Below are 13,120 nucleotides of genomic sequence, written 5' to 3' on the forward strand. Positions count from 1 at the left end.
TGATATACTTGAGATCTATATGAAAAGTTAACATTTTATAAATACTTTGAAAACTAATTCTAGTGATGAATTAATTTAAAGCATTAGATAGATAGCATATATAAGCAAGCTGTTCATGTAAAAATGGAAAGTTTTCTTGAAAAAAATTATTTAAAAAAATCTGTATTATGGAATTTTTACATCAGCTCTTATTACTAAGATGTTTACATAAAAAGTGTTCCATAAAGGGGAAAATTATGCTGGTTGCACCTATAATTTGCTTTGCTCCAAACCTTGGCTATTTAAACTGCTTCCATTTATGTGCACAAACCTGAATGAGTTTTTTTTATGCCCTCAAATTAAAGGCCCGTTTGGAAAACTTGAGCTAACAAGCACACTTATCCTGCCACTGCCATCTTTTTCTCAATATATTCTCCCAACTTATTGGGAAGGCAAGTTTGTAAACCCAAAATTTCCTCTAGCTACTAATTTCAGGTCCTTCACCTGCACCACATAACATGGAATAAATAGGAAGCAATAACCCTCTGGTGACCATATGTAAAGACATCTAAAAGAAAACTGAACGTGAAAGGAAGTAGGGGCTCAGTAAGTTAGATTAATTAATGAACAAACTAAAATATGGCTAACATGCTTTGCTATTTAATAACAACCACAGTCACAACACTGAAAACTAATATTATTTGAGCATCTTACTGTGAGTCATGTGTGCTCCCAGTACTTTATATAGATATCTCATTGGCTACTTTCATGTGCTCAAGAAGTTAGTTATGTGCTGTTTAGCCAGTAATGACATCATTGCCTTCATGGATATTAGAACTACAATTAGCTTTTATGAGGCTAAGACATTCTCTAGTTATGTTGGTAGTGTTTAGCAATATTTTTCTGGTTAATTCCAACATAAACCTGTTCCACCCTGCAATGCTGCCTAGGTAATCCATATGGAAAGATTTTCTGTGACATTCTCATGTGAGATGAACATTAGGTGAGTGTGTGTCTTTTAAGTTTCCTGAGCCTTTCTTTAGGTGTAATAAAACAGATAAGATCAAAATGAGACAAAGTTTTGATGAACATTAGAGTAGTCACTTTGCTGCTTTTCTGTCTTATCATCAGCAGTTAGGCTCACTTCAGTGAATTCAGTCCTTGTAGAATAAATCTGCCTTGCCACTGTGACTGCTAAGTTCTTTCCACAAACTGTCAGTGCAGCTTGCTAGCTTTTGTCTTTCTTCTTGTCATTTGTCAGGTCCTTAGAATTGGGCTACAGTGATTCTTACAAGGATCTTTGTTCACTGGTAGTTTTATATTGTTTATGTAAAAAGGAGCAAGGCTTTAAAAAGTATCTGTGGCTGGGCCCGGTGGCTCACGCCTGTAATCCCAGCACTTTGGGAGGCCGAGGAGGGTGGATCATGAGGTCAGGAGTTTGAGACCAGCCTGACCAACATGGTGAAATCCCGTCTCTACTAAAAATACAAAAATTAGCCGGGCATGGTGGCACCTGCCTGTAGTCCTAACTACTCTGGAGGCTGAGGCAGCAGAATCGTTTGAACCCAGAAGGCAGAGGTTGCAGCAGTGAGCCGAGATCATGCAAGCCTGGGCGACCAAGTGGGACTCTGTCTCAAAAAAAAGTATCTATGCTGGCCTGGTGCAGTGGCTCATGCCTGCATACCTATAATCTCAGCACTTTGGGAGGCTGAGGTGGGAGGATCACTTGAGTCCAGGAGTTTGAGAGCAGCCTGGGCAACATTATGAGATCCCCTCTACAATTAAAAAAAAAAAATAGCTGGGCATGGTGGTGCATATATGTGGTCTCAGCTACTCAGGAGACTGAGGTGGGAGGACTGCTTGAGCCCAGGAGGTTGAGGCTTCAGTGAGCCATGATTGCACCAGTGCACTCCAGCCTGGGAGACAGAGCAAGACCCTATATAAAAAATTAAAAAAAAATGCTAAACAAAAATCCAGTTATTTTACCTTCTCCAAATTAAAACCTTTTTAGTTTCCCTACCGCTGTTAGTATAATTTTTCATTTTCTCTAGCATGGCTTGCAAAATCCTGCAAAATCTTATCTCTGCCTACTTTGTCATCTTTATCTCTTATTTCTCCCCACTTTACATACGATGCTCCAGCTGCACTAAATCTTAAGTTACTTGAACAGTCTATGCTGTCTTGTACCTGCTGACCTCACTGCCTGGAACACTCTTTTCTGTTTTGTCTCTGCCTTCCTCCTTTACTTGGCTCACTCCCAAGCTGCATATTTACATCTCAGTTTCTTGATTTGCTTAGAAATGGTACTGTTTCTATGAAGTCTAAACCCAGGCTATAGTATAGCACTTATCTGTTCTATCAGAGCACCTGTTCTATCAGAGCAATTATCACATTGTATGATCACAATCTACTTATTTATCTGCATTTCCAATATCCATAAAGTCAGAGATTATATCTTGTGCATGACTGTATTTCCAGAACCTGGCATAGTGCCAGGCACATAAATGTTTAGTAAGTATTTTTTAAGTGCGGGGATGTGGGGAGATGAGAAGAGACAGGAAGTGTGAACAGGACTAATAAGGAGTGCTGTGTATGTCAGTCAAGGGACTTGTCTTGTTGGATCCCAGAGAAGATTTGGAGTTAGAGAAAACTTACCTTCATACTTGGATATTGATAGATCTTTCTGGTAGTGATGTGGAGGATGAGTTAGTTGCAGGTGAAAGGAGTATTGACAAGGAGACCAAACTTGCATGCAAAAGAGAAAGGATGAGAACCTTAAACTACAGGGCCTTAAACTATGGGAATGAGATGAGGAGCAGATTTAACAACTATGAATAAAAGAAATGACATAGCCCTTGGCAAATTATTTGAGATGATGTGGGAGAAAGAAGAGAGAAGGGATGTTCAGAGTCCTAATTTGGGTGACGTTCATGCTGCTAACAATTATAAGGAGGATAAAAACAAATTATTTGAGGAATGATGTTTGGACTGATGGCTCTATGGGATATCCAAGTGAAGATATTGAGTAGGTATTTGCAAAGCTCAGATATGGTGCTCAGTAGCACATGTATGTGATGAACATTTAGGTATAATGAAGGTTTTTGTTCAGATGAGATTAGCCAGAGAGAATGAGTATATATAAAGAAAAGCTGAACATAGAGGAGAGCTCTATTAGAGTACTGGCTTGAGGCACACTTGGTTGCAACAAACAGAAATCGACTAAAACCAAGTAAAGTAGTAGAGCAGTAGGTATAATAAGAATTATTGTCATATAATTCAAGGACAGGCCACAAGGCACAGCTCCTACCCTTCATTACTGGATGTGGAATGGCAGGAATTAAAGCCCCTCTGTTTCTCAAAAGTCTGGTTTTCTCTCATGTTTGTGCTCTACATTTTCTCTTCTTTTATTTATTTATTTAATTTTTATTGAGACACAGTTTCTCTCTGTCACCCAGGCTGGAGTGTAGTGGTGTGATCTCAGCTCACTGAAACTCCACCTCCTGGGTTCAAGCGATTCTCCTGCCTCAGCTTCCTAAGTAGCTGGGATTACAGGCATGTGCCATTACAGGATGTGCCATTACAGGATTACAGGCCTGGCTAATTTTTTTTTTTTTTTTTTTTTGAGACGGAGTCTTGCTCTGTCACCCAGGCTGGAGTGCAGTGGCACAATCTCGGCTCACTGCAAGCTCCGCCTCCCGGGTTCACGCCATTCTCCTGCCTCAGCCTCTCCGAGTAGCTGGGACTACAGGCGCCCGCCACCACGCCCGGCTAATTTTTTTGTATTTTTAGTAGAGACTGGGTTTCACCATGTTGGCCAGGCTGGTCTTGGATTCCTGACCTTGTGATTCACCTCAGCCTCCCAAAGTGTTGGGATTACAGGTGTGAGCCACCACGCCCAGCCTCTACATTTGGTCTCTAGCCCCTCAGCTTCCTGTATTTCCAAGTGGCCAAGGCAGCTGCTGCCTTTGAATTTCTATAATGTCGTCATCATCCCTTTTGTCATTCTCTGGTTGTGTGTGTCTCTAACTTGAAATTCTCAGAGAAAGATAGCATTTGGCTGATTAGCAAAGCCTATAGTTTGGTTCCCTTCAGGTCAGGCGTTTACCCCTTGGACCAAGTAGTATAAAGATGACAGCAAGAGCTGTGAGAGGAGCAGATCCTCTTGGGAGAAGTTGTACCTATGAAGATTGAGTAGCTTCTGTAGTAAACTGTTATTTAAAGCAGTACTTCTCAGAGTTTAACTTGCTTATTAATCATCCGAGAATTTTGTTTAAATGCAAATTTTGTTTAGTAGGTCTGGGTGATTCTGTGTGTCACCAAGCTCTTGGGTGACGCCTGTGCTTCTTGTCTAAGGTCCTCTGGCCAAACAGAAAAGATTGTAAAGGCAAGAGTAGCAGAGGCGGTGCTTGGAGAGGGCTGAGAGGGCAGGAAGGAAATGAAGAGGATGGAGAATTTGTGGGTAAGAGACTGTCCAGAAGCTGTGTGTGCTCAGAGGCATCCAATGCTGGAGAGGGTGAGCGAAATAAAAATGGAAGCTGCTTTAGTATAAACACTGTGTGAAATTTTGTAAGTTCTTATCAGCTGAGTTCAGAGGCCTATGGATTCGTGAGCAAGAAGGTCCACAGCTGGATTAATCCAGAGTTGGGGGTTTGCAGGAAGAGAATAAGGAACTTGAATGAATATGTTAACCAGGAGGTAGATTTGGTGATAGACCATGCAGTTTATGTTGTTTCAAATTATTCATTGCCTTTAGATTTTTTTTTTTTTTAAAGCTGGAAAAGCCTCAACCATTGCTTAAGAGAGAATAGTTTCCCATGAAAATATGTGTGGGTATGTGTACATATGCATACCCATGTGCTTGTGTGTCTAAGCCTCTTGCAAGTGATGTGTATCTACATAACAGGCTGACTCTGGAATGATTTACAACAGTTCATTTGTTTGGATCTTCAGAAAGTATTATCTTTTGCAGTCAGACATGGAATGTTCTCTTGCCAACGTGATTATGGAAAGACAGAACTCAAAGTTTAAACATTAACAGTATTACAGAAGAAAGAGATGTGTTTGAGGGTGTGGTGCATGTGGGTATCTTTGGAAATTCAAAAAATTGTCAGTCTTAATGGTGCCTCATCAAGGAAACTTCAGTTCAACATCTTGTTCATTTTCTAGCAATGTCAAACTTGATTGAACTGATTCAAGTAAGCCGGTACCCTTTTGAACTCATGCTTAAGTCGTTGAAGTAGTTCCTTATTCAGGGTGTTTCCAAAGAACATTTTGGGGTTGACCCATTACAGAGGGAAATGAAACAATTATCTGGTTGATTCAGGAAACCATTGTTTTAGGAGGAGTATGTGAATGAACTGGTATCCTGGCATGTCTGTCAGAAGTTCTGGTAGGGGACTGGAAAGACCAATGTAACCGTGCTTTAAGAAAGACCCTCCTCAAGTGCAGAAATGCTATTTTTGAGTGCAGAGCTTGAGGAGGAGTGGTGAGGGTGGTGGGGATGCTTGCCAAGTCTGTCACATTAACAGAATCACAGATGTCACAGCCAGATTGCGTTGGATTCCATGCCATCTTGAAAAATCTGGATAGTGGTCTGAAATCACTTAAAATAACTTACTTTGAGTCGTCCATTTCTGCATATTATCAATCATTTAATACATGCCAGCATCTAAAATGTTATTGATATTTTACATTTCAATGATGTTACATCTGACAGCAATTTACTTAGATCTGGAGAAATGGTATGTGGCTATCCTGGTTCTTTGCTGACTTAGGTATTAGAACTGATTCTAGAATTCTTAGTTGCTGGCCCTTAGGTTTAATTTTTAGAAGCCACCAAGACTACTAAATATTTTAAATATTTTTAAGCAACAAATGAGCTTTTCATGTGTTAGAACTTAATATATCCTCATGGATAATTCAAATAATGACTGAATAAATGCAGACTCAGCAGGCAACTTAAACTAAATTTTCTGGAGATAATTTTCACTGACCAGGTTTTTCTACAAGCTCATTAGCTGCAGTTTTATATATGTTCAAATAAAGATCAAGATTTACTTAAATGAATTCATTTTGTTCACCATTTAACACAGTCTAGAAGAAGCAATTATTCAATATCATCCACAAATCTGTGTTGAAAGAAGCTAAAATTGATCTCCATTTTGGTTTATCTCTTGGGATCTAAAATTCTTGTTTTAAAGAGATTTTAAAGAATAGGCATTTGGATTTTATAAAGAAGTACTTGTGGCAAAGGTAGAGTAAGAATCCAAATCTGAGATTAAAAAAAAAACCTCACAAGGTAATGATTATTAAATCTATATCAAAATGTTATTTATCAATTGAATTAGGCTTTGGCATGACTGGAAGACTTTTCATTATAGATTAGAGTTTCATTGAAAAATGAACTTGTAAAAATACGCACAAGTAAATTACTGCTAAATATTTGTAAGCATAGGCAAGAACCGAGGGTGGAATTTGGTTTGTTGTTTGTTTGGATTACCTGAAAACCTTGCTTTTTTAAATTATATGTAAGAATATGTTACCATATCTGTCTTTGAGAATATATTGAGCCAGATGCTTTGAGTTGAGTAGCTTTTAGAATATGTGTTAATCCGGATTTTACCAATACCTCATTCAGTGGCTACTTCAGTAACCATCTAATTAGGTAGCCCTGACTCTTAAGAGAGAACAAAGTAATTACTTACTAGGCTAGCTCATAGTATAGGAATCAATTAGCAGTGATATTTGACTACTCCAAATTGGAAAATTCAAAGCACTATATTTCATACTTCCTAATATTCTTTATTAAAATGTTTCCAAATGAGTTTCTTAAAATATGTTTATTTTAGGGCTATGAAACTATTTTTAAGAAATTGTCCGTTTTAAAAATGTCTTTTAAAGAAGTACTTGAGCTCACCATTTTGTTCTGTGTTTTTTGTTTAATTGTGGCAACTTTTTTTTTTTTCCTAGAAAGATACTAGGCTTACATTCAGAAGGGCTGGTTTGAATTTTGGTGCTACTATCAATTAGATGTGTGACTTTGTACGAGTTATCCAATCTATATTAGCCTCATTTGTTTCCTCTAAAGATAGAGATGGTAATAATTCTCAGAGTTATTATAATGTTAAATGAGATATATGTGAAAGCTTGTTATTGTGAATTGCTCTATAAGTATAATGAAGAGGATGATACTGTGTCTAGTTTAATTGACATTTCATCTATTTAAGATAATTATTATTTAGTAGCACTATCTCTAAATGCTGTCTAGCCACTGAAGGTAAGAATCATATGGAAGAATGTATCAAATGTTCTTCTGAATTCATGTTATGAGTGTCATCTTTATCTTTTTTCTATCCCTCTGAGTGCCTAAGGAAAAAAGAGATTCTACTAAAGTGGTGTGCTGTTTTACCTCTCTTAAATTTTTAAGGCACTGATTTTGTGTTATAGTAATTATTAATAATAGCCAACACTTAACTAGTGCTAACTATGTCCCAGGCACAATTTCCAGGACTTTCTGATATTAATCCATGTTATCCTCCCAATAACTCTAGGAAGTGGTTGCTGTTATTATCACCGGTGTAAAGGTGGAGAAACTGAGGCACAGATAAATTAACTTGTTAAAGATTACACAGTGTTATCAGTCAAATTTAACTTTCTTATACCCTTGGCCAGGCATCGTGGCTCAGGCCAGTATTGCATTATTTCCGGAAGCCAAGGTGGGAGGATTGCTTGAGCCCAGTAGTTTGAGGCTGCAGCGAGGGCCACTACACTCCAGCCTGGGTGACAGAGAGATACCCGTAGTGTCTCTAAAAATTAATAATGATAATAAATTTTCCTAAACCCTTTCTTCAGCTCTTAGGGAAGAATTTGGCAAAGATAATATATAGGATAAAGGAAGTCATGTACATAACTTGGGTCTTGGATGTAAAGGATGGCATCTCTTCTTGGAAAAATGATGCTGCCTGTCTGCATGTTGAGATGACAGAGGTTGTTGCTTATTTTCCTTTATATTTTTATTTTTAATCTCCAATGCCTATAACTGGATAAATTATTGTTAATTTACTAGGATTACTTCTCTCTCCTGAGCCCAAGGCAAAGTAACACAAAGCTGAACTTCTCAGAAAGTCCTAGTCATCTCGGTCCTGTGCTGTGAGTGATATAATTGGAAGAAACAGCCCAACACCCCACCCAAAGAGATGTTCCAGAGCACATGTACTGTATCTTCTTTTCAGACTTAGAATTTGTTTGACTTGGTTATACTGCATGGAGTCTTTCTTTAATTTAGGCGTGGTTCCCTTCATTTAAGCTACTAATTTGTTCATAAATTTAGCAAATTTTATTGAAGATCTCCTATGTGCTAGGGGTGCTGTGCGGTGCTGGAGAGTAGAATGGCAAATATGACAGTCACACACCCTCTGCTTGTTGAGTTTACAAAGTAGTGGAAGAAGATTTACAATAAGAAAATCATCTCACAAATGGAAGTAACACAAGTCCTCTGAATAGCACTACAAAGCAGAGGAACATGGTGCTGCAGGGATGGATAAGAGAAAGCATTTGGCAGACACTTGATGATCATCATTTATTTTCCATTGTCTGTCTTCGGTCTTGTACAAGATGTCATAGACTTAGGGAGGAAGAGCAGGAGGAGGGCAAGTTAAAAAGAATGGATGGGGACAGAGTTGGCAAAGTGAAACATTGAGTAATACAAGGTGGCCACAGAGAAGAGAAAAACCTCATTTGAGCTGTATAAAACATTGAATTAGTCCTTGAATATACCACCATATCATAAAGAATAGTAGTATTTGTAGTAACTACCATTTTTCAAGAAATGTTATTGTATATGCGTTCTAGTCAACTCAGTAAAAGAGGGAGGGATATAATAAATTTAGTTATTTTCATTAATATGTTTAAAGTATTTTATTGTTTGTAAGTTTATGTGTCCATTTAATGGCAATTTATCCAGTATTTTGAATAAATGAGATTACTGCCTTCATTTACATAAATATGTAAAAGCAATGTGAATATTAGTTGCAAAAGCATCTCTGGAGAGGAAGATATTAGACATTGGTTTCTGATTCCAACTGGTGGATAAATAATAATTGAGAAGAACCTAACTGTTCTCATTAGTGAAAATGGGATAATAGCATTTCCCCTGTCTACCTCAGAAGGGTTTTTCTTTACATAATTCATTCAATTAATATTTATTGTGAACCTTATACTGAGAACAAATAGTGATTAGCAAAGGAGACATGATCTTAGATCTCATAGGACTTACATTCCATGGGAAAAACCAATGTTCATTTACAATGGGTCTTAATTTTTCCATTCCTGTGACCTGCGGTGCTGTTCTCTAGTGTGCTCATGGCACACTCCCTCATATCATTCAGTTGGATCTCTCCTCAAATGTCATCTCTTTGGAGAACCACCATCTCTAACATTCATTTCAGTCTCTCTTTATCCTTTGCTTTATTTTCTTCCCCACCTTTATCTGTCATTATACTTGTGGTTACCTTTAGGTCCAACACTGAAGTATAAGAATCCTTTAACCAGCCAGGCGTGGCGGTGCACACCTGTAATCCTAGCTACTCAGGAGGCTGAGGCACTAGAATTGCTTGAACCTGGGAGGCAGAGGTTGCAGTGAGCCAGAATTATGCCACTTCCCTCCAGCCTGGGCAACAGAGCGAGACTGTCTCAAAAAAAAAATGCTGCTATAAAGACACATGCACACGTATGTTTATAGCGGCACTATTCACAATAGCAAAGACTTGGAACAAACCTAAATGTCCAATAGCGATAGATTGGATTAAGAAAATGCGGCACATATACACCATGGAATACTATGCAGCCATAAAAAACGATGAGTTCATGTCCTTTGTAGGGACATGGATGAAACTGGAAACCATCATTCTCAGCAAACTATTGCAAGGACAAAAAACCAAACACCGCATGTTCTCACTCATAGGTGGGAATTGAGCAATGAGAACACATGGACACAGGAAGGGGAACATCACACACCGGGGACTGTTGTGGGGTGGGGGGAGGGGGGAGGGATAGCACTAGGAGATGTACCTAATGCTAAATGATGAGTTAATGGGTGCAGCACACCAACATGGCACATGTATACATATGTAACAAACCTGCACGTTGTGCACATGTACCCTAAAACTTAAAGTATAATAATAATAAAATAAAAAAAGTGTCTATGAAATAATAATAAAAGTAATCATAATAATGTAAAAAAAATCCATGTTGTTGCAGGTATCAATATTTCATTTTGTTTTATTGCTGAGTATTCCCTGCCATATATGTTATTCCTTGTTTTGCACAATTATGAATAAGGTTGCTATAAAATTCATGTACAGGTTTTCATATGAATATATGTTTTCATTTATCAGGCAAATACTTATAAGTGGGATTGCTAGTAAATGTAGGTTTAACTCTATAAGACACTAACAGTTTTCCAAAGTGTTTTTATCATTTTACATTGCCACTAGCAATGTATGAGAACTCCAATTGTTGTACATCTTAGTCAACATTTGATATTGTTGCTTTTAAAAAATTGTAGTTATTATAATAAGTGTGAAGTGGTATTTCATTGTGGTTTTAACTTTTATTTCCCCAATGACTAATGATGATAAGCTTCTTTTAATATACCTGTTTATCATTCATATATCTTCTTTGATGATACGTTTGTGCAAATCATTTGCCCATTTTTCTTATTGCCAAATTTGGAGAGTTCTTTGTATATTTGGGATATCAGTTCTTTGTCAGAATTGTGATTTGTAGGTATTTTCATTCAATCTGCTTGTCTTTTCATTCTCTTAACAATGTCTTTTGAAGTGCAGACATTTTTAATTTTGATAAAATTAATTTATTATCAAAAAATATTCCTTTATACAGAGATTTTGTCTTTCCTGCTCATTGATATTGATATATATTATTTAGAATAGTGCTTGGCACATAATAGACTCACAATAAATATTTACTAAATGAATGAGTAAATGAGATGAGCCCACAAGCATATAATTACCAACTGTGACAAACAAATGGGATAAGTGAACATATTTTCAAAACTATAAATAAGCCATGTTTGCAAGGTGATGCTATTTATTTGAATTTCAGAAAAAAAAATACAGTCTGCCAGAAGATAGCTTATTATTTTTTTGTATTGGTAGCTGTCTATTGAATTATTTATTTTCCAAGAGTTTTTCTTCCTTTATATCCATGATTTGTAATATTGAGCACTATCTTTATGGTTCTGTAACCCCTGCCACCCCAGTTCAGTTACTCTCTAGAGCAGAGATTCTTAGCCTGGGTCAGTGAACCTTTGTGAAATTCACTGTTGCCTCCTGAGGCCTCATTGTACTCCTTGAAATTGTGTGTAACGTGTGTGGCTTCTGCTCATTTTACTGGAGAGGGTTCGCATAACAGATTCTCAGACTGTATAACCTCCCAAGTTTAAGAATCATTGCATTAAAATTTTTTATTTCTCTTTTACTTTTTCTTGCTCTATTGATAATTCTTTTTCTCTTCAAGGTTTCATTTTCTGTTTATTTTTTATGATTGTATGTTGGTATTTTTAAATATTTACTGCTTGATTGTCCCCAGTGTGTGGTATTCTCAGTTTATTGCATGCATCTGAACCCAGCCCTTCTCTCTGTCTCTCTTTTGTCTGGCCAGCAGTATGGGGATGTGCCAGCTGCCGAGTGGTTTTGTCCAACCCTTCTGGGACCTTTGCTTCTCCATGCTACCCTAACGACTACCCAAACAGCCAGGCTTGCATGTGGACGCTCCGAGCCCCCACCGGTTATATCATTCAGATAACATTTAATGACTTTGACATTGAAGAAGCTCCCAATTGCATTTATGACTCATTATCCCTTGATAATGGAGAGAGCCAGACTAAATTTTGTGGAGCAACTGCCAAAGGCCTATCATTTAACTCAAGTGCGAATGAGATGCATGTGTCCTTTTCAAGTGACTTTAGCATCCAGAAGAAAGGTTTCAATGCCAGCTACATCAGAGGTATGTAAACCAAAGGCAATGCCAACCTTCTGCTTTTATTTAACATGTTCTGCAGTAAACACAAGGACCAGAAGACAGAGTTATGCTCTTTTATGTGAATGTGAATGATTAGGATTGGGATTTAAGGGCAAGAATCTGTTAATATTCTCTGAGCATTCTTGTTAGCAAAATATAATTACCAGATCCAAAATCTGGTTACAGTAGAGTTGGATTATTTTATATTGTTTATATGCGGAACATTTAAAGGCTGCTTGGAAGACACTGTAGATATTCCACGGCTAATAATTAAAATCTGTAATTCTAACATCTTTCCACTGAAAATTTAAAACATCCCTATTTAGAAATCATTTTATTTTGGGTTTTATGATGTTGTCCTTCTAAGGAACTATGGTAGGGAACAAATACAGAAAATGAACAGTAAATTTTTAACAAGCTATTAACAGTTTAAGCTAATAAATAACACAGCTTGAGGAAAGCCCCCTGAAAATGGCTAACTGAATGAAATAAGGCATATTTTTATTAAATATGTTTTCTATATTCTGGCACAACATAACATTTAAATAATCTTTCTCTCTAAAACCTGTGTTTCCCTAAAGAAACTCAAGCTTCAATATGATGAGACTTAGTTATACTGTTTTTTTTTCTTCTGTGCTTTCTAAGTAAAAACAAACAGAAAGGTACAACTATAAAAATGACTATTATGATTTAGTTATACTTTTTTTTCTTCTGAACTTTCTAAGTAAAAACAGAAAGGTACAACTATGAAAATGACTGACCCTCACTATTATAAATTGTGTTTTTTGATTGTGGAGTTATTTATTTGTGTTTGCCATGGTTAAAACACACATGCTTAAATTTTTCAAAATAATGTTTTAAAAATGATAAAATATAGGACGTTGGAAAACAAAAAAAGCAAATTAGAATTACCTATACAAATGCCACCCAGCCATAATCACTAATAAAATGTTGATGGAGATATTTATTTCTAGGCTTTTAATTTTAACAATGCATGTAGAATACTGGTTCATATTGTTTGTGTCTCTTTGCATAAGTGAACCTATAAACTGCTTTATATTTAAAAAGTAAACTAAAGTCCATGATTCCTTTAAATTCTATC

At 36.9% G+C, this 13,120-nt stretch overlaps 1 protein-coding gene across 7 annotated transcripts in view; it reads left to right on the top strand.

Moving 5' to 3' along the window:
* Positions 1–13,120, top strand: part of ADGRG6 (adhesion G protein-coupled receptor G6) — a 142,897-nt gene that overhangs the window by 53,961 nt on the left and 75,816 nt on the right. For 5 of the 7 annotated variants that reach the window (XM_063622842.1, XM_055265808.2, XM_055265824.2 and 2 more), the window contains exon 3: positions 11,662–12,003. In XM_063622842.1, coding sequence (XP_063478912.1) covers positions 11,662–12,003 — 342 coding nt within the window. Of the gene's footprint in view, positions 1–11,658; positions 12,004–13,120 lie in introns of all 7 variants that reach the window. The other 2 variants (XM_063622841.1, XM_063622848.1) reach the window with 1 other exon arrangement.

This window comes from Symphalangus syndactylus, chromosome 2 (assembly GCF_028878055.3).
Source record: "Symphalangus syndactylus isolate Jambi chromosome 2, NHGRI_mSymSyn1-v2.1_pri, whole genome shotgun sequence".
Taxonomy (NCBI): domain Eukaryota; kingdom Metazoa; phylum Chordata; class Mammalia; order Primates; family Hylobatidae; genus Symphalangus; species Symphalangus syndactylus.